Below are 20,596 nucleotides of genomic sequence, written 5' to 3' on the forward strand. Positions count from 1 at the left end.
TGTTGCAAATGTTTCTAAAGATGAAGCTGCCTTTCATGTGTCATTTTAATGAATTTTTCCTTCAGATTTGTTTGAGACTTCACTGTGATGATTTTTTGTCTTTTTTTAAATAAAGAAACCTGAAACTTATAATACAAGCAACTCAATACTGTGAGTAGCTGTGTCAAAAAATGACCGGGAAAGCTCTTGGCTTTGATCTCTAGTCTCAGATGATTTACTCCACTTCAGTTAGAGAGGGGAACTTGATTAAGCTACTCAATTCTGAACACCATGCAGCTCCTCCTGCTAAAAGGACACATGCATTTTGTGTGGAAAAGTGGGAATAAGACTTTGTGCTCATCCTGCACATTTTATCATCAAGATTTCTTGTTGCAATTTGCAATTTCATATTTGATTCACTCAGTTCAAAGAAAGATTCATCAGTAAATGAGTCATGCTCACTTGGACATGGCATGGTGTTTGCTCAATGTTTTTGGAATGATAGTGCAGCAATGAGATGACGGCTTCAGCAGAGTAGGAGAAAGAAAGGCTTGTTGGTGGTGGGGTCAAGAAAGTGTGAGGACAACATAAAAGCTTATCATTGAGTAGTATTTTCTACAACAGTGGGATTTGGTGGTTGTTATGATATTACAAGACATTTTTACCTTTATTTTTGGCAATCCTAAAACCCAGGTAGTTACTAAAAGAATTAAACCACAATGTTCACTATTTAAAGCTAAGGTGTTGTATTACACAAAAGGAATAATCACCACATGCTGTTTTAAATATTAATTATGTTAGAAATATTAAAATGGAATGAATAGTTATCTGTACTCTAAGCTGAACTTGTTAACTCAGATTTTCTTCTTCGTTGATTTGACTTACAGCAACAAATAACTTGAATTAGATACTTATCAGATATTGGAAGATTAAATACTTGGCCTGAGGAACATTTCAAACGATTATATAAGGTTTTAGATTTCTTAACCAATGTGCCCACTTCTGGTAAAGTTGTCCCTTCAAATGTCTTTGAAATGTTGCATGATCCCAGACTCCCGGTTCAACACAGGTGTCACTTGTGTATTAAACATAGCCTGCTCAAGTCAGGTCTCTCTTGGCTCTAATGTTTTCTTTAAAATGCCTCACTCTTCTTTCAGTTTGACTATCTCATAAGTCCAACTCACTGCAGGTGGAGTCCTTCAACTATCAGGAGTTATGAATCCTTATAGACAGTTTGCAGAAATTCAACTGAATACTGTTTTAAGGAGATGATTCGAGCAGCCAGCTTGTTTTAAAATAAAAAAAACATTCCCAGGAATCTACCTCTCCATACCTTCTTGTTAACTCTGTCCTTTGCTATTTCTTGTTGCCTGTGCAGCTTGGCTACATGTTCAGTTACTGGAAACAAGTTCATATTTTATATGGGATCATCTTCCAGAAAAACCTTGTTCTTGAAAAGAACAACACCCAAACATAAACAATGTGTTGTTTCCCACCAAAAGTGCATGGGCTATCAGATAGCTTTTCGAAGTATGAAATCTTGTAATTTGTTGGTATTTTTTATGATGGTCCTTGGGGAAGGATTTGGAGTGTACCAAGTGATATTATTACTGAACTGTTAATCCAGATGCCTAGGTAATGTTCTGGAGACCTGAGTTTGAAACCCACCATGACATATGGTGGAATTTGAATTCAACTATAAGTCTAAAGCACAGTGGCTCAGTGGTTAGCACTGTTGCCTCACAGCACCAACAACTCAGGTTCGACTCGACTGTCTTTGTGGAATTTGCACAGTGTCAACATGGGTTTCCTCTGGGTGCTCTGGTCTCCTCCCACAGTCCAAAGATGTGTGAGTTAGGTGGATTGGCCATGCTAAATTGCCCATAGTGTCCAGGCATGTGCAGGCTAGGCGAATTAGCCACAGGAAATGCAGGGTTACGGGATAGGGTAAGGGGGCGATTCTAGGTTGGATGCTCGAGGGTCAGTGTGGACTCGATGGGCCAAATGGCCTACTTCCGCACTGATGACAGGATTCTATTTATGACCACGAAACCATTGCCAATTATGAAGAAAACCATCTGGTTCATTAATGTTCCTTAAGGAAGGATACTGCCATCCTTACCTGGTCTGGCCTGCATCTGACTCCATACCCACAGCAATGTTGTTGACTCTTAACTGCCCTGTGGGCAATTAGGGATGGGCAACAAATGCCAGTCTCAGTAGCGATGATCATGTCCCTTGAATGAATAATTTAAAAAAAAGAGTAGGCCTTTGAGCCTGGATGACTTGGTGGGTTGATTGACCTTTTACTAAGAAATAATATGCCAGTTACAGGATCTTCATCACAAACCAGTAAATCCGAATTCCAAATCCATGCAGCCGTATCAGTTCAAAACCTACTCCTTTCCTTAACTATTATGAATCCCTGATGTTACCGAGATATCAGTGGGAGAACTGTGGGTGCTGGAGGATGCTGGCATATGCCCGGTAATGCTTTGTACAGGTAATCTCAGGACTAAAGTGAGAAAATCCTATGTGGCCTCATTCTCTGGATTTCCTCTCCACCCCATCCCTCCTCACCCAGCCCCCGCCCCCCCACCCCCACCACATGGTAATTTGCGAATTTTCAGAATAATCAATGTGAATAATGACCACAGGCACATATTTCTCCTATGTTATTATATTTATAATTTTCTGTGGGGTGTGAGTGGTGCTTGGCTATTTTAAACTTTGAAAAGATATTGTGTCTGATGCAAATACATCTGCCCAGATGTTTGTGGAGGGGGTGGACGTGGAGGGGGGAAGGTTTTGATAAAACAGCAGTGCTCTGTAGACACAATACTCAGTGGAGCAATGATCAGAGAAGTCAGAGGCAAGCACTTTGTCGATCCATTGCTTTCATTCCTGGGCTAATGATTCTGTCTGTTTCCTGAACAGAGAGAGTGTGCGAATTTCATCAGGGTCCTTCATAATTACAACAAGACCCACACATACGTTTGTGGCACTGGAGCCTTCCACCCAATGTGTGCCTTTATTGAGCTGGGACCCCGGGCAGAGGTAATGTAATTTTAGCTACTGTTATAAGTGGTGCATGGCAGGGTAAGCAGCAACTGGAATGAATATCATCCATCATCTCCCTTCAAAGGGATTTTCACAACACCCTGTTGGTATTTTGCATCGATGATTCCCACTTAATACAAAGAGATTCATTCATTCAAAACATATTTCTGAGAGGTAATCTTTATTTTTTATCAGGAGCCTGTGTTTCGACTGGACTTACATGGTCTCGAGTCTGGAAGATTGAAGTGTCCCTTTGACCCACAGCAACCTTTTGCTTCTGTGTTAACAGGTAAAAAGAACATTTCCCCTTCAGTATGTAGTGTCATGTAATAAAGTGAGAATTCCTCAAGGTAAAACTGCAGCTAAAAGTGATTTACACTTTCACTGTGACTCCTTGATTTCTTTAAGATAAGTTCCTGATTTGTAAAGAATTAACATCTTCATAATTATTAACTCTAGATAAGCCAGTCAGATCTATGGTGTAAACGTTTGGAGATTTGCTGAAAGCTGCTCATATAAAAATGGAAGATTTATGCTGAGATTGATTTTCAGTAAAGATAACCATTGTGATATATTCAGACATAGAAGTTAGAAATCTTGAATGTCAAATTTAGAATTTGACTGAACTGGGTTTGAATATCACTGCTTTATCTTTGACTGTGGCACAGAACAATAGACAGTTTACATCCTAAGCCTATCTGTTAATTGAAATCCTTGGGACTAATGATCCAATAGGTCTCCAATCTGTCTAAAATGATGCATGGGGGCTGCAAAGCTGACCATTATGTGCCTGGAGCACTGTGGATACTGAAGGCAGTGCCATCATAGAGATTTTGGAGCAATTGAGCTTGTCTGGGCATCCAGACCCTGGCACCAGTGCCTCTTGGCCCAATGACCCCCACAACTCTGGTCCCTTGAGCCAAGTCGCTTTGCCAAATGGAAAATGCCAGGTGCAGTGGCAGGGCCTTACTGAAGGGTGGTGTCCATCAGTGTAGCCCTTACCATACCAATATGTCCTGGAAGTTGTGACACCGGGGAAGATGGTGGCATAGCGCCATTGTCACTACACTAGCAATCCAGAGAGCTGGATATTAATAAACAATTCAAAGTTTGATGATGACCATGACACCATTGTTGATTGTTGTTAAAAACCCATCTCGTTCACTAATTTCCTTTCTGGAAAGAAATCTGCTATTCTTACCTTATCTGGCCTATATGTAACTGCAAACTCATAGCAATGTGGTTGACTGTTAACTACTGCCAAAAGTGTTCTAACAAGTCACTGATTGAGAGTTGAAAGAAAGGAATGAGAATGAACAGACCACTTGGCATCGGCAAAGGGATCGAAAATGCCAAATGGTACAAACAACCCTGCCAACCCTGCAAGTCTTCCTTATTAACATCTGGAGCTGGTGCCAAAATCAGGGGAGCTGTCTTACAAGCTTGTCATACAACTGTATGATTTAGATTCATAAAATTTACAGCGCAGAAGGAGGCCATTCAATCCATTGTATATGTACCGGCTCCTGAAAGAGCTACCCAACTAATCCTATTCCCCAGCCCTATCTCCGTGGCCCTCCAAATTCATCACTTTCAAACATATTTCCAGCTCTCTCTTGAAACCTCCAATCAAATCCATCTCTACCACTCTCCCAGGCAATGCATTCCAAATTCCAACAACTCTCTGAGTAAAGATGTTTCCCCTCATCTCACTTCAAGCTGTCTTGCTGACAATCTTGTAGAGATGAAGTCCTTTTTCACATTAAGAATAATATCCATCGTGTTGTGTGGCACTATCACTTTGCGAAATGGGACAGATTTCGCACAGATCTAGCAACTCAAGACTGGGCATCCATGAGGCGCTGTGGGCCATCAACAGCAGCAGAATTGTACTCCAGCGCAATCTGTAATCTCATGGCCCGGCACATCCCCCAGTCAACCATTACCGTCAGGCCAGGGGATTAACCCTGGTTCAATGGAGAGTGCAGGAGGGCATTCCAGGAGCAGCACCAAGCATACCTGAAGATGAGGTGTCAACCTGGTGAAGCTACAATATAGGACTACTAGCATGTCAAAGAGCAGAAGCAGCAAGTGATAGATGGAGCTAGGTGATCCCACAACCAATGGATCAGATCTACGTTCTGCAATCCAACTCACTGGAGGAGGAGGCTCCACAAGTATCCCAATCTTCAATCAATGGAACAGCCCAACAAATCCATGCAATAGATAATGCTAAAGCTTTTGTAGCAATCTTCAGCCACCAGTACTAAGTGTTTGATCCATCTTGGCCTGCTATCCAGCTTATCCAGCATTACAGATACCAGTCTTCAGCCAATTCGATTCACTCAATGTGATGACACAAAATAGCTGGATGTACTTGGTACTTCAATGTCCTTGGGCCCTGATAGTATTCTGGTAATTATGTGCTCTAGAACTTGCTTCTCCTCTAGACAAGCTGTTCCAGTACAGTTACAACAGTGGCATCTACCCAACAATGTGGAAAATTGTTCAAATATGTCCTGTACATAAAAAGCAGAACAAATCCAACCCAGCCCCATCAGTCTACTCTTAATCATCAGTAAAGTGATGGAAGGTGATATCAACAGTGCTATCAAGCAGCACCTGCTCAGCAATAACCTGCTCAGTGACGCCCAGTTTGGGTTCCGCCAGGGCCACTCAGCTCCTGACCTCATTACAGCCTTGGTTCAAACATGGACAAAAGAGCTGAATTTCAGAGGTGAGGTGAGAGTGACGACCCTTGAAATCAAGGCCACATTTGATCAAGTGGTATCAAGGTGCCCTAGCAAAACTGGAGTAACTGGGAATCAGGGGTCAAACTCTCCAATGGTTGGAGTGATACCTAGCACAAAGGAAGATGGTTGTGGTTATTAGAGGTCTGTCATCTCAGCTCCAGGACGTCTCTGCAGAGTTCCTCAGAATAGTTGATGGAATACGCCCCACGTGCCTGGATGGGTGCAGCTCCAACAACACTCAAGAAGCTTTATACCATCTACCTACAAGTTCCCCTCCAAGCCACTCATCATTCTGACTTGGGAATATATTGCCATTCCTTCAGTGTTGCAGGGTCAAAATCCTGGAATTCCCTCCCTAATTACATTGTGGACTGCAGAGGGTAAAAAAGGAAGCTCACCACCAACCCCTTAAGGCAATTAGGGGTGAGCAGTAAATGTCTCAGCCAGTAACACACACATCGTATGAGTGAACAAAATAAAATAACTGCCTGTACATTAGGTAAGGGTGCTCACATTGTAGTGCAATCTACATGTTGCCACTATTTGGGCCATATAATTGATTACCTTTGGCAATACCCCAACAATCCACTCAATGATAGTACCACAGTGATTGGAGGACAACCTGACCTATCTCACTCTCTGAATAATAGCCTGTCACCTGTTGGCCAATCACCAAGGAGTATTCTCAGCAGTTTGATAAGACGCATTACACAGTCATTTTGCAAATCAGAAATCCCACCACACATCTGTTCTGATTAATGCTACAACAACAATAGCACGTTTCCATAGCGCCTTCAACATAAGGAAGCATCACAAAGCGCTTCACGGGAACTTTATAAAACAAAATTTGATGCTGGGCCATATAAAGTGATATCAGATGCCGATCCCCAAAGTCTTGGCCAAAGAGAGAGGTTTTAATGAATGAATTAAAGGAAAAAAGTGAGGCACAGATGTGGAGGGATGTTGGGAGGCTGTACCAGAGTGTGGGGCTGAAGCAACTGAAAGGATTCCCACCAATGCTGGAACAATTAAAGCTGGGAATGCAGAAAATCCCAGACATAAAAGAGCACAAATACCTCAGAGGATTGTGGAACTGGATGAGATTATAGAGATTCAGTGGACTGAGGTCATGGAGAGATTTGAAAAACAAAAATGAGAATCTTTTTTTAAAAACATGATGTAGCCTAACTGCAGAGCCAGTGTAGGCCAGTGCACACAGAGGTGATAAGGCAAAATCTAAGATATAGGCAGAAATGTTTCAGGTAATCTCAAATTTATGGAGGGTAGAATGTAATAGATCAGCTTGGAATTTAATGGCAAAAATGAGCATAGAGCTAATGATAACAAGGTGTAGAGCTGGATGAACACAACAGGCCAAGCAGCATCAGAGGAGCAGGAAAGCTGATGTTTCGGGTCTGGACCCTTCTTCAGAAATGCTCCTCTGATGCTGCCTGGCCTGCTGTGTTCATCCAGCTTTACACCTTGTTATCTCAGATTGTCCAGCATCTGCAGTTCCTATTATCTCTGAATAGAGCTAATGATGATGTGAATGAGGATCTGCAGAAAATGAGCTGAGACAGGGATGAAGCCAGATGATCATTTGGAGGTGGAAATAGACCGTCTTAGCGATGAGATCTATGTGAGCTCACAAGCAACCGCGCTTCCAAGTTTACAAACAGACTGCCTTAATCTGTTGTCATATAATTTTTGAATTTAAAAATAATAAATTCATAGCTTCAGTCGTACTTATTGCTGTGGTATCCCTGAGCGGCTTCTTTCTCTGTGCTGTTGCTGATTTATTGATGCAGCATATTCCCTTCAGTTTATACTGTGGTTATGTATGACACAAGTATTATTAAATTGATCTAATGATACTCAGGTGATAGTTTGTGAATGAACCTGACGTTAACAAATGATTAGCTTAAGATAAAAGAAACGAATGAAGTAAGGACCTTCCTAAAATGAAATTTTATTGCTATGTGTTTTTAAAAAATGAGTTCCAGTAGTTATGTGGAACTGCCATTTGATATAAATTAATCAGTGTGAATTTTTTTTTCTCATCTTGTGTAATGATAGCCTTGCCACTTTGAAACAGTGACTCTGCATTATCTAAGCAGTATGATTTTGACTACACATTTTTCCAAATATTAGTGAATAACATGACTTGTGATATTTGCAGCGCAAGATATGTCTGCTTTGCTCTATTCAAAGTCTGGTGTTTTAAATGAATTGTGAGAATACTAAAGATTTTCCACTCACAAGTGTTTCCTACTGTGATGTCTGACATTCTTTTGTTGGAAGCTCTTATGAAAAACACACAAGGACCCAATGCTTTCAGCACTGTGTCAAAGGAAACTGATTGCTCAGAGCACTGCAGAATAACAGAGCACAGTCAGATGAATCTTGCATCAGAGCTATGTGGAATTTACTATAAATGTATAAACAAGTACATTATGTTGACTGCATGAAGGGATAGATTTTGTTTTGGCTGCATATGTAGCTTTGATCAGCCTTGTGAATAAATCCAGCCCCAGGGTTTTGAGCATTGATGCAGTTGGAGAGGCGGGTTGGACAGGTAAGAAACGCAGAGCAGTTACACACTCGGTGATTTCTAGTGGCATTAGAAACAGGGAGAGGGGCATGAATGGAGTTTGTGCAGGTACCAGACCTTCACCTTTGTTACACTGCTGTATCTAATGTTCGCTCATCTTGTACTTGTCAAAGTAACAAAGACTTGAAGTTATAAAAAGAACTGAATTCTGACCAATTTAGCAAAACAGGACAATGCACATTTTTTGGTCGGTTCACTATTTTACATAGTTTTCACAAGTTGAGTGTCAACTGTAAGGCTGGACTTCCTTGGATCATGGTTTAGATTCAGACCCATAACCACCTGAGCTGTGTGACATTGTTCATCATGGAGGAAAATAGAACAAATTTGTTAGGATGACCCATTGATAGCAACAGATGCATTATAGATAAATCCATTGACAGAATCTATCTACAAGGCACAAATTAGGAGTGTGATGGAATACTCCCCACTTGCCTGGATGAGTGTCACTCCAAAAACACCCAAGAAGCTTGACACCATCCAGGAAAAAGCAGCCTGCTTGATTGACACCACATTCTCCACCACTAACACTCAGTAGCAGCAGTGAGTACTAACTACAAGATGCACTGCAGAAACTCACCAAGATCCTCAGACAGCAAATTCCAAGCCCACAACGCTTCCATCTAGAAGAACAAGGGCAGCAGATACATGGGAACACCACCCCCTGCAAGTTCCCCTCCAAGCCACTCACCATCCTGACTTGGAAATATATCGCTGTTCCTTCACTGTCTCTGGGCCAAAATCCTGGAATTCCCTCCCTAAGGGCACTGATGGTCAACTCACAGCAGGTGGACTGCAGCAGTTCAAGAAGGCAGCTCACCCCCACCCTCTCAAGGGGCAACTAGGGATGGGACAAGAAATACTGGACCAGCCAGCAATGCCCACATCCCACAAATGAATAAATAAATAAGATCAACAAGACCCTGACCTTGATGCAAGATCTTACTCTGCAGAAAGGTGATACTTGAATTAGTTATTCTGAGTAAGCCAGTACGTTTTGCCAAACTGCTCACTTTCCAAGTATGTGTTGTGTCCCTCCAAATAGTTTGAGTGTGATGAAAATATTTAGCGTGCACAACATTTTATTGTTTTCTGAAATGATTGAAGCCTGCAGTCCAAATTCTTATGTGCGACTCTGAAAAAAAGTTCATTTTCGGGGTAGGTTATTCATGAATTCTTTCAGATGTGATATGAGCGGTTTTGAAGTGGAAGCTTGGCTGTGGGAGCTGGTGTCTGTGTTTACCAAGCATAAAATTGATCTGGAGAACGTAGCTGCAAAGTAAAAGCAGAAAATAAAGTAAAAAATCCGAATTACATTTGCTCTGGATACGTAACTTCTCATCATTGCAACGATGACTTAGATTTGAAGAGTTTCTTGTATCATGTCGCACATAAATCAGACAAACATGTGCTTCTGTCTGTTTCAATAATTGTTTTTTTCTGGGAACAGGTCATGGTCTGTTGCCAGATGTCTGAGAGAGAGCACTCCTCATTACACAGCAGACACTCTCACTCTTGCCATCTAGCAGTTACACTTTGGATGGATTTACAGGTCAATAATTGACCTTTTTGACCACATTATGAACTTTCTGTGGCTGTCAACTACTAGAGAGGGACTTGAACCCAGAGCCTCTGGCTCTGAGGCAGGAGCATTCCCACTGTGCCACTGGAACTACCTTGGTAGGATAGAAGGGAGTGACATATTGCAGAGAGATCCTGTAGAACACTTCAAACAGAGCTTGGGTATTTTCCTGAGGCAGGAGGACTAATGATGGTTAGGTGAATTTTCCACATTGTTAGCTAATCTACCACATGCTGCCAATGAGCTAGTTTCAGTGACACTCTGCAGGTACAGGGGCTTGTTTTACAGTACATTTCTGCAAGGCAAGCAACATATTATACTGTGTTATTAATGCAGAATAATAGCCCCACCGGCATTAATGAGATGGTTTTTCCATTTCTCATGCTGAGCAGAGACTTTTAAAGGTAATTATTTGGACCCGAACAGCTACCAGACAGAAATGGCATCTTCTGATCCTTTCTATCTGTGCTCAGTTTTAACAGAGGGGAAAGGGTTGGGATGGTTTAATGTCTGTGCGTTGATCTTCCAAAAATCTGTAATTTTTATGATCTTTCTATCTCACCGCTCACCCTCTGGTCTAATACTGTGCAGCAGTCTGATCTTATTACGTCTCATAAAACAAGCAATTTCAAACTATATACAGCAGTCAGCACTATTATTTTACAATAATTCCATAATCTGCACAGAACAAATATACCATTTGTTGCAGAATAATGAAATTCATATCAGGGCCCATTTACTGTGATGAATAAAGTACACAAATGGCAATTTAAACCTACACTATATCTGATGGAGGAACTTTAACATTGTCTTTAAAAGTATACAGTGTTCTTCAATACTGAGATTCCTCAAGTTAACATTCAGTGTTTAATCAATTCAAAAACTAAAGAACAATTCATGGATTATTGTTCACGTTTTTCTCTAATGTATGAACTAAATGTTATATTAACTTGTAGCCCTGGTATCAAAAAAGTGAATTACCGTCTAAGAAAGAAAGTAATGAGCAAATGATAGACATATGCAGATTATTGGTATCAGTACACAGCTGGAAAACTCGCTTTGGAAACTTTCTCTTTGCAATTACTCATTTTAGTCATTAATAATGACACTGCAGCTTTCCTTTGCTCTCCAGCGAGCCGGGCTTTCTGTGCTAATTGATAATGAATGGGACAGCTGCTGAAAACGCTCTCAGTAATTCCTGACAGATGCTTTGGCCTCAATATTGAGAACACCGCAGCAATAGATGGGGGAATAATGACAGTGCTTCTTACAAAGAGACTATTTCTTTGGAAACTCAAACAAAATCAAAGCACAGTTTTCATATGTTCCCCAGTAGCACAGAGACAGCACTGAACACACAGCCAGCATTCTCTTAAGTAAGGTTTATTGAGGCTAGAGTAACAGCAAATCAAATAATCATACTGCGAGTACAACAACATGAAAAATATCCAACAGGCCTTTCAATATCTAGCTGATTATCTATTCCCCTCAACTCTCTGTCCTTACATTTATTGTTTATCCAATTTGAAATAACAGCAAAATTGAACCACAATCTATCAGAAGCAGCCCCACTAAGATAACACAGTGTGGAGCTGGATGAACACAGCAGGTCAGGCAGCATCAGAGGAGCAGGAAAGCTGATGTTTCGGGCCTGGACCCTTCTTCAGAAATGAAGAACCCTCAGAGCATCCCATCCCATTTCTGAAGAAATCTTGTAATCTCAGACTCCAGCATCGGCAGTTCCTACTATCTCTGAGCCCCACTAAGATCAACTTTTGAATTCCAGATCTAGGATTTGAATGTAGATAGCACCAGCTGTTATGGTGGTGTTTGTACACATGTTCCCATGGGATGAGTCTGGGTCTCTGAATAACTAGCTCAGTGACATTACCACAATGCCACCGCGAGGAGGGAGCTGGGTGTATTCATGCATCCATCACGAAAAGTTCATCTGCACGTACAGTGAATTATTAGGAAAGCTAATAGGGTGTTAGTGTTTATTGTGAGGGGAATTTAGTACACAAATGGGGCAGTTTTGCTTCATTTATAAAGGACACTGGTGAGATTACATTTGGAGTACTTGTACAGTATTGGTATCCTTTCTTAGAGAGCATAAGAACATAAGAATTATAGGCAGGAGTAGACCATTCAGCCCCTTGAGCCTGCTCCACCACTTAATATGCTAGTGACTGATCTCATCTCAGCCTCAACTCCATCTTCTTGCCTGCTCTCCATAACCCTTAACCTGTTACAGGTTAAAAATCTGCCTATCGTCTCCTCAAATGTATCCAGTGTCTCAGCATCCACCACATTCTGGGATAGTGAACTCAACAGATCCATGATCCTTTGACAGAAGTAATTTCTCCTCGCCTGTATTAGATCTGCCACCCTATAGCCTAAAGTTATGACCTCTCATTCTAGATTGTCCCATAAGGGGAACCATCCTCTCTATGCTTATATGTCAATCTCTGTTACCATTTTATATACCTCAGTTGGATCGCGTCTCATTCTTGTAAAATCGAACAAGTATAGGCTTAAACAAAAACAGAAATTGTTGGAAGATTTTTTTTTTATTCAGTCATAGGATGAGGGGCATCGCTGGCTAGGCGGCATTTATTGTCCATCCTTAATTGCCTAGAGGGCAGTTAAGAGTCAACCACATTGCTGTGGGTCTGGAGTCACATGTCAGCCAGACCAGCTAAGGATGGCAGTTTCCTTCCCTAAAGGACATTAGTGAGTCGGTCTGGCAGCATCTGTGAAGAGCAATCAGAGTTAATGTTTTAGGTCGAGTGACCCTTCCTTAGAAGTATGAGCTTAAGTTGTTCAGTACCTCCTTATAAACCAATTATTGAATGAATCTTCTCTGAAGTGTGTCCAATATAGCAACATTCCTCCTCAAGTAAGGGGACCAAAACCCCGTTTAAATCGTGGAGCAGGATCAAGGGGCCAAATGGTCTACTTCTGCCTATAATTCTTATGTTCTTATGCTCCTCAAGTAAGGGGACCAAAACTACATGTAATACTCCATGAGATCTCACCAAGGTCTTGTACAGTTGCAGCAAGACTTTTTTATTTTAATATGTTATTCCTGTAGCAGTAAATGCCAAAATTCCATTTACCCTTCTTACTGCCTGCTTTGCCTGCAGACTAGCTCTCTGCAATATATGTACAAAGACACTCAGGTCCCTCTGCACTGAAACATTTTAAAATTTCTATCCATCTAGATAGTAAGTTGTCATTTTATTCTTCCAATGGTCACAGATAACTTCACATCTATATGTACATTAGAGTCTATCGGCAAAATTCTGACCCATTCGCCTAACCAATCCATATCCATTTGTAAATTTATTGTTTCTTCAATGAAACTACTTTCCTACCTATTTTAAGTCATAAGTGGAAGTGGATTGAATGTAAGTGTGTCGGAAATGGTTTAGAAAAGATTTAGTAGACTAAAGCCTAGGAATGACTGGGTTGCCTTAGAAAAAAATGTTAAACAGGCTAGGCTTGTATCCACATGTATTCATACATCTCCTTGTCTGTTCAAGGCTGGGCCTGATGATGCACAGAGCATGAGTAAAATACTTGCCCACTAGAAGAGGTTGAAAAATTTCCTGCACAACACATTGTGAAACTATAAGTTCATGGGTGTGCAGTGCCCAACATTGCATGAGTGATTGTGGATTTGTAGTTCCATTTGCTAAATGCAGGAATGAGGCACCAGTATCAAAGCTTGACAATATTTTAAAGAGTAACACATTAATGTGAACAATTTCCTTGACCAGCCTCTCATCAGCTTGCCACAGATCCACCCTTGCAGAATATATTACTGATCTCTGCTCCACCCGGCTTCCTGAAGGGAATTGACGAAGAGAAACAGATATGTTTATCTTTAGACATTAGAGTTGGTAAAATTTCTTGAGCAAAAGTGGGATCAATCCATTTTTGAAATTCCTGCTGTTCAAAGGGCATTTCAACTGACTCCAAGCTATGCAGAGCAGCATGATTACCAAGGGATAACTGGAATATTTAAGAACTGTATCTTGAGAAAGGGCAGTCTGGGATGGGCCATGGTCATTGAATGTCTGACAGTTGGGTAAATAGTGATTATGCTGTTCATTCCTCAACGTGACATCTACCTCAAGGACTTTACGATTGATACCAAACCTGATGACGAGGTCTAGCGTCTGATTGATGGCAACCGTAAACAGTGCCATTCAGGGGTGGTGAGAAGAAGCAAGGGTATTGGTGACCACTTCATTTATTTGTTTAAAGCTTGTGTTTGAAAAGAAAGATGTCTTGCCCTGAAAGAGTCATCCCTGTAAGAAGCCTTATGAACAGCTCCCGTTTTGGTGTGTTGTGCTTTTCCAACAGACTTTTACTGGTGCAGTTCAAAAGAGCAAAATGAGAATTGACTCCCCATAAAGTAACAGATTCTCTGAAATAGCACTGTGCTATTTGCTCTAAAAATAACCTTACTTCAATTCAACATGTATTTTCTTTATAACCTGATTTTAATGAAAACATTCAGAAATATTTTAAATGTATCATATTAATGTGAAGAAGAACCACCTAGTACAAATAACAAATTTGATCCATCTAATAAAGAGTTGTTCCCAGCAAAGACTGCTACTGGTCCTTCAAGAAAGCACAGTGTGCATAATGTATTATAATACTTTCTACCCACTGAGCTTCACATTTCTGTAACACTCAGTCTAAATCTTTCATCACCACTTCCAGATACTTTCTAATCAGCCTGTTACGACACACCTCTGGAGCAGGTGGTGTTGAACCTGGTCAAGAGGTATGGACACTATCACTGTGCTATATGAGCCCTTAATTATGTAATTTTATCACTGGTGTTAATGTTAAGGTTTAAGTTCTTGATGAGCAGCACTTGCTGTCAGAAGCATAGAGCAGGGATGTACACAAACAAAAAATCAATAGTTAGACAAAGGAGAGCCAGTGGACGTGATCTATTTGGATTTCCAGAAGGCCTTAGTCAAGGTGCCACACAGCAGGCTGCCAAATGAGATAAGAGCCAATGCTGTTAGGGGCAAGGTACCATATGGACAGAGGATTGGCTGACTGGTGGAAGGAAGAAAATAGGGATAAAGAAGTCTTTCACCGTGTAGCACCTGGTGACTAGTGGAGTTCGTAGGGGTCAGTGTTGGGATCACAACTATTCATGTTATACTTTAATGATCTGGATAAAGGAACTGAGGGTCCTGTTGCTCAGTTTGGAGATGACACAAAGACAAGTGAAGGGACAGGTAGTGTTGAGGAAATGGGGAGGCTGCAGATGGACTTGGAAAAGCTAGAACAGTGGGCAAAGAAGTGGCAGATGGAATATATTGTGGGAAAGTGTGAGGTCATGTACTTTGGTAGGAAGAATAGAGGCGTACATTATTTTCTAAATGGGGAAAGATTTTGGAAATCTGAAGCAGAAAGAGACTTGGGAGTCCTTGGGAGGATTCTTTTAAGGTTAACATGCAGGTTCAGTTGGCAGTTAGGAAGACAAATGCAATTTCAAGAGGACTAGAATACAAGAGCAGAGATGTGCTTCTGAGGCTGCACAAGGCCCTGGTCAGGCCACATGTGGAACATTGCGAGCTGTTTTTGGCTCCATACCTAAGGAAGGATGTGTTGATGTTGGAGATTTACAAGAATGATCTTGAGGATGAAGGGCTAATCACATGAGCAGCGGTTGAGGACTCTGGGTCTGTATTCAATGGAGTTTAGAAGGATGGGGTGGGGGTGATATGATTAAAACTTACAGAATACTTAGAAGCCTGGGTAGTGTGGACATGGAGAGGAGGTTTCCACTTATAGGAGACACTAGGACCCAAGGGCACAGTCTCAGAATGAAAGAACAGCCATTTAGTACTAAGATGAGGAGGAATTTCTTCAGCCAGAGGGTGGTGAATCTGTGGAACTTATTGCCACAGAGGGCTGTGGAGGCCAAGTCATTGAGTGTATTTAAGACAGAAATAGATAAGTTCTTGATTGGTAAGGGGACCAAGTGTTACAGGGAAAAGGCAGGAAAGTGGGGTTGCAAAACATATCAGCCATGATCAAATAGCAGAGCAGAGTTGATGAGCCAAATGGCCTAGTTCTGCTCCGATATATTATTGTCTAATGGAAGGTGTCCAAGATGTTGCTCATGATGGTATTCCAGAAAGGAGGAAGTCAAAAAACAGGAAGCTTACCACCAATTGGTCTAAAATCTCTCACTGGAAAAATATAAGTATCTATTATTAATGAACTTGCAGTGGGACATTTAGAAAATTATTAGGTAATCTGGCCGTGTCAGAGTTTTGAGAAAGTCAGTTCATGTTTAACAAATTTATTACAAGCATTTAGTTTTTTGGGTTGGATAAATGGAAACCTGTATATGCTGTGTATTTTGATTTCCAAAAGGCATTTTATAAGGTGTCACATTAAAAGGCTGCTGCATAAGGTAAGAGGGATAATTGTGATCTATTGACATAGATAGAATATTGGTTAAATAACCGGGGAAAAGAGTTGGGATAAGTGGATCATGTTCAGATCGGCAAGCTCTAACAAGGGGAGTACCTCAGGGATCAGTGCTGGAGCTTTAACTATTTGCACTCTCTATTAATCAATTTCGTGAAATGACAATTGTATTGTAGCTACATTTGCTGACAGCATCAAGTTTGGTATGACAGTAAATTCTAAGAAACTGATGAAACTTCTGCAATGGGAGATAGATTAAGTGAGTGGCAAAAATTTAGTAGGTAGCACATAATATTGGAAAAAGTGAAGTTGTTGACTTTGACGGGAACAGTTGATAAACAGAATATTATTTACATGGGGAGAGACTGCAGAATGCTGCAATACAGGTGGATCTAGGTGCCTTTGTACATGAATCACAAAATATTAGCTTGCAGATATACTAAGTAATTAAGAAAATTGGTATTTATAACAAGAGTGACGGAGACAAGTAGGGAAGCATTGCAAAAAACTTATAGGATATTGGCGAGTTTGCAACTGGAATACAATGCACAGTTTAAGTTACCTTGCATTGGAAACACTTCACAGAACCTTCACCAAACTGATTCTTGGGATGAAGAATTGTCCATTGAGGGGAGCCTGAGCAGGTTGGGTCCATACTCGTTGGAGTTTAGAGCAATGAGTAACTTATAGATTTCTGAGGGTGATTGACAGGATGCCTGCAGGAAGGAGGAGTTTACTTATGGAGAAATCTTGAGCATAGCCAAGCAATAACAGGACTTCTCATTAGGGCAGATAAGGAGGAGTTCTTTTCTCCTGAGGTTCATCAGTCTTTAGGATTCTCTTCCCTGGAGGACAGTGGAGGTTAAGATAAAAATATACTTAAGGCCAAGTCAGGCACATGTTTGATCTACAAGACAGTAAGGACTGCAGATGCTGGAAGCTAGAGTCAATAAATGTGGAGCTGGAAAAGCACAGCAGGTCAAATAGATGAGGTACGCAGACCTGGGGACTGCACGCACTAACTAACCCGAACTTCTGGTTTTCATCCACTTTAACTCCCCCTCCCACTCTCCTGATGACATGTCTGTCCTTGGCCTCCTCACTGTCTGAGTGAGGCCAAACATAAACTGGAGGAACGATACCAGATATTTTGCCTTGGGAGCTTACAACCCAATGGCCTGAATATTGACTTCACCAGCTTCAAAATCTTTGCTCCCCCAACCTGTACATCTTCCGACTCACCTATCGCTACCCTTCCCACTGACCAACCACAATAACCCCCCACCTGCATCCAATTATCTCCATCTCACCCAGCCTTGAACCCAGTCACACCCCCTTCTCTCTGTTTATTTCTGGACTCCTCCCCCATCCCAGTCCTGATGAAGGATTTCGATCTAAAACTTTGACTTTCCTGCTCCTCGGATGCCGTCTGACCTGCTGTGCTTTTCCAGCTCCACATTTATTGCTATGTTTGATCAACAATGGAGTTGAAGGATATGAGTAAGAGTTAGGAAAGTGGAGTTACAGCCACAATTAGATCGGCCTTGGACTTTCTGAATGGCATTGTACCTTGACAGGCTGAATGGCCTACTTCTCCTCTAAATGCCTAGAAATTTTTCATTCATTGTTCTTTGTAGGGGGAGAAGGTATTTTCTGATTTTTAATGTAGATAATTTATCCTTGATCTCTCTTCTCTGGTGCAATAAAAAAAATTGATTGGCATTCTGCTTCATATTCTTCTCCCTCACCCACCAACCTCATCCATGACACAGAAAAAGAAGAAAATTGACAACGAGAGATTGGAAATCCCATTGTGTTAGAGCAGCAGCCCTCAACATCTTGTATCTTGTGTTTTACCAGGGGAGGCAATGATCTAGTGGTATTATCGCTGGACAGTTAATCTAGAGACCCACATCATGTTCTGGGGACCCTGGTTCAAATCCCGCAATGGCAGATGGTGGAATTTGAATTCAATAAAAATATCTGGAATTAAGAATCTAATGATGACCATGAACCCATTGTTGATTGTCAGGAAAACTCATCTGGTTCACTAATGTCCTCTAGGGAAGGAAGCTGTTATCCTTACTTGGTCTGGCCTACATGTGACTCCAGACCCACAGCAATGTGGTTGATTCTGAACTGCCCTATGGGCAATAAATAGGGCCAGTGACGCCCTCATCTCGTGAATGAATAAATAAAAAGTTATTTTGTCAAAATAAACCCTAATCCTATCATGATAAAAATAAAACACACTTTTTCCAAGGACTGTACTTTTATATGTATGTGCATTTTTGTACTATATAATCCGTAAATGGAATAGTTTAAGGACATTAAAATTGTAATAATGTTGCTGAGAGTAGGTTTTACTGCTAAATTGCAAAAACAAAATGAGATAATGATTTAGTCATTCGCAAGAAGACTGTGGTTGTGTTTCATTGGCAAGTGTGTTAACCTTTCATGTCCCACCCAGACTTCCACGTTCCACCAGTGGGACATGCCCTGCATGGTGCTTGAACAATGTGGCAGCTCACAGATCTCGTGCTGAAATACACCTTGACAAGTTGTCAATTTGCAGCTAACATTCTCAAACTAGCAGGGACTGTAGAATTAGAGGAGCCTGCATACAATTTATAAAATGAACTGGACAAAATTGCAGAGTGATAACAGACAGTGAAGTACGAGACAGCACCGAGTAAAGGAATGTTGATGGCCAATGTTAAACTCAATGTGAAATCTATCCAACCTATGCAGAGCAGCAATCAGTGTTTTGATTTTCATTCTTTGTTTATTTTTAGAATGTCTACAGGGGTACTGACTGGAGTGGGCGGGAGTGGGGGGGTGGGTGGTGTGGGTTGGGGAAGGTGGTGGGGGAGTGAAATGTGGAGGGCAAGAGGGGAAGTTTCCTCTCATGGGAGAATCTAGAATGAGAAGCCACAATTCAAATATCAGAAGTCACCCGTTGGCTCAGTGGTTAGCACTGCTGCCTCACAGCGCCAGGAACCTGGGTTCGATTCCACCCTCGGGTGACTGTCTGTGTGGAGTTTGCACATTCTCCCCGTGTCTGTGTGGGTTTCCTCTAGGTACTCTGGTTTCCTCCCACAGTCCAAAGATGTGCAGGCTAGGTGGATTGGCCATGGGAAATTGTCCAGGGGCTCTAGGTCAGGTGGGTTAGACATAGGCGATGGGTCTGGGTGGGATGCTCTTTGGAGGGGCGGTGTGGACTTGTTGGGCCGAATGGCCTGCTTCCACACTGTAGGGACTCTATGATTACAGAAGCAATGTGAAATGTTTTCTCTCAGAGCATTGAGGGCTTTGGAATTTCCCTTCCTGAAAAGGTCGTGGAACATAAAAACCAGGAATAGGAGTAGGCCATTCAGCCCCTCAAGTCTGCTTCCCCATTCAATAGGATCATGGCTGATCTCATTCTCAGCCTGACCTTTACTTTCCTGCCCGCTCTCCACAACCCTTTAACCTGCTACTGATTAAAAATCTATTTCCTCAATATTCCAGGATCCACCACACTGTGGGGTACGAGTTCCACAGATTTATAACCCTTTGAGAGAAGTAATTTTGCCTCGTCTCTGTTTTAAATCTACTGCCCATTCTCCTAAAACTATGACCTCTCATTCTAGATTGTCCCACATGAGGAAGCATCCTCTCCACGTCTACTTTGTCAATCCTCTTTAGTATCTTATATCCATCAATTAGATCTCCTCTCATTTTTCTAAACTCCAGATAGTATTGGCCTAACCTGCTCACTCTCTCTTCATGAGACAAAGCCTTTATCTCTGGGATCAATGTAGTAAAACAGAACTCTTGAATGTTTCTAAGGCATAAACAAATAGATTCCTGTTAAGCATGAGGGTGAAAGATTATCATGGCTAGGTGGAAAGGTGGATTTGAGGTTACAATCAGGTCACATTGATCTTCCTGAATGACAGCTGACTCAAACAGCCTTCTCCTGCTCCTAATTGATATGTTTGTATGTTGTCACTGTAACAAGATTGACCAAAAAACACAGCCAGATATTCTTCAACTATTTTCATGATGAAATGAATTCTTCTGTAACTTGATTGGATTTAATTTTCACTCGCCTTCTATTTCCAGGGGAATACCTTTACGCTGGTACAGCATCTG

General features: G+C 41.4%; 1 protein-coding gene across 1 annotated transcript in view; it reads left to right on the top strand.

The window, feature by feature from the left end:
* Positions 1-20,596, top strand: part of sema3d (sema domain, immunoglobulin domain (Ig), short basic domain, secreted, (semaphorin) 3D) — a 264,519-nt gene that overhangs the window by 102,301 nt on the left and 141,622 nt on the right. Inside the window, exons 5-7 of the mRNA XM_048610186.1 lie at positions 2,917-3,036; positions 3,235-3,328; positions 20,567-20,596. Coding sequence (XP_048466143.1) covers positions 2,917-3,036; positions 3,235-3,328; positions 20,567-20,596 — 244 coding nt within the window. The remainder of the gene's footprint in view (positions 1-2,916; positions 3,037-3,234; positions 3,329-20,566) is intronic.

The sequence above is a fragment of the Rhincodon typus genome, chromosome 22 (genome assembly GCF_021869965.1).
Source record: "Rhincodon typus isolate 14 chromosome 22, sRhiTyp1.1, whole genome shotgun sequence".
In the NCBI taxonomy this organism is placed as follows: Eukaryota; Metazoa; Chordata; class Chondrichthyes; order Orectolobiformes; family Rhincodontidae; genus Rhincodon; species Rhincodon typus.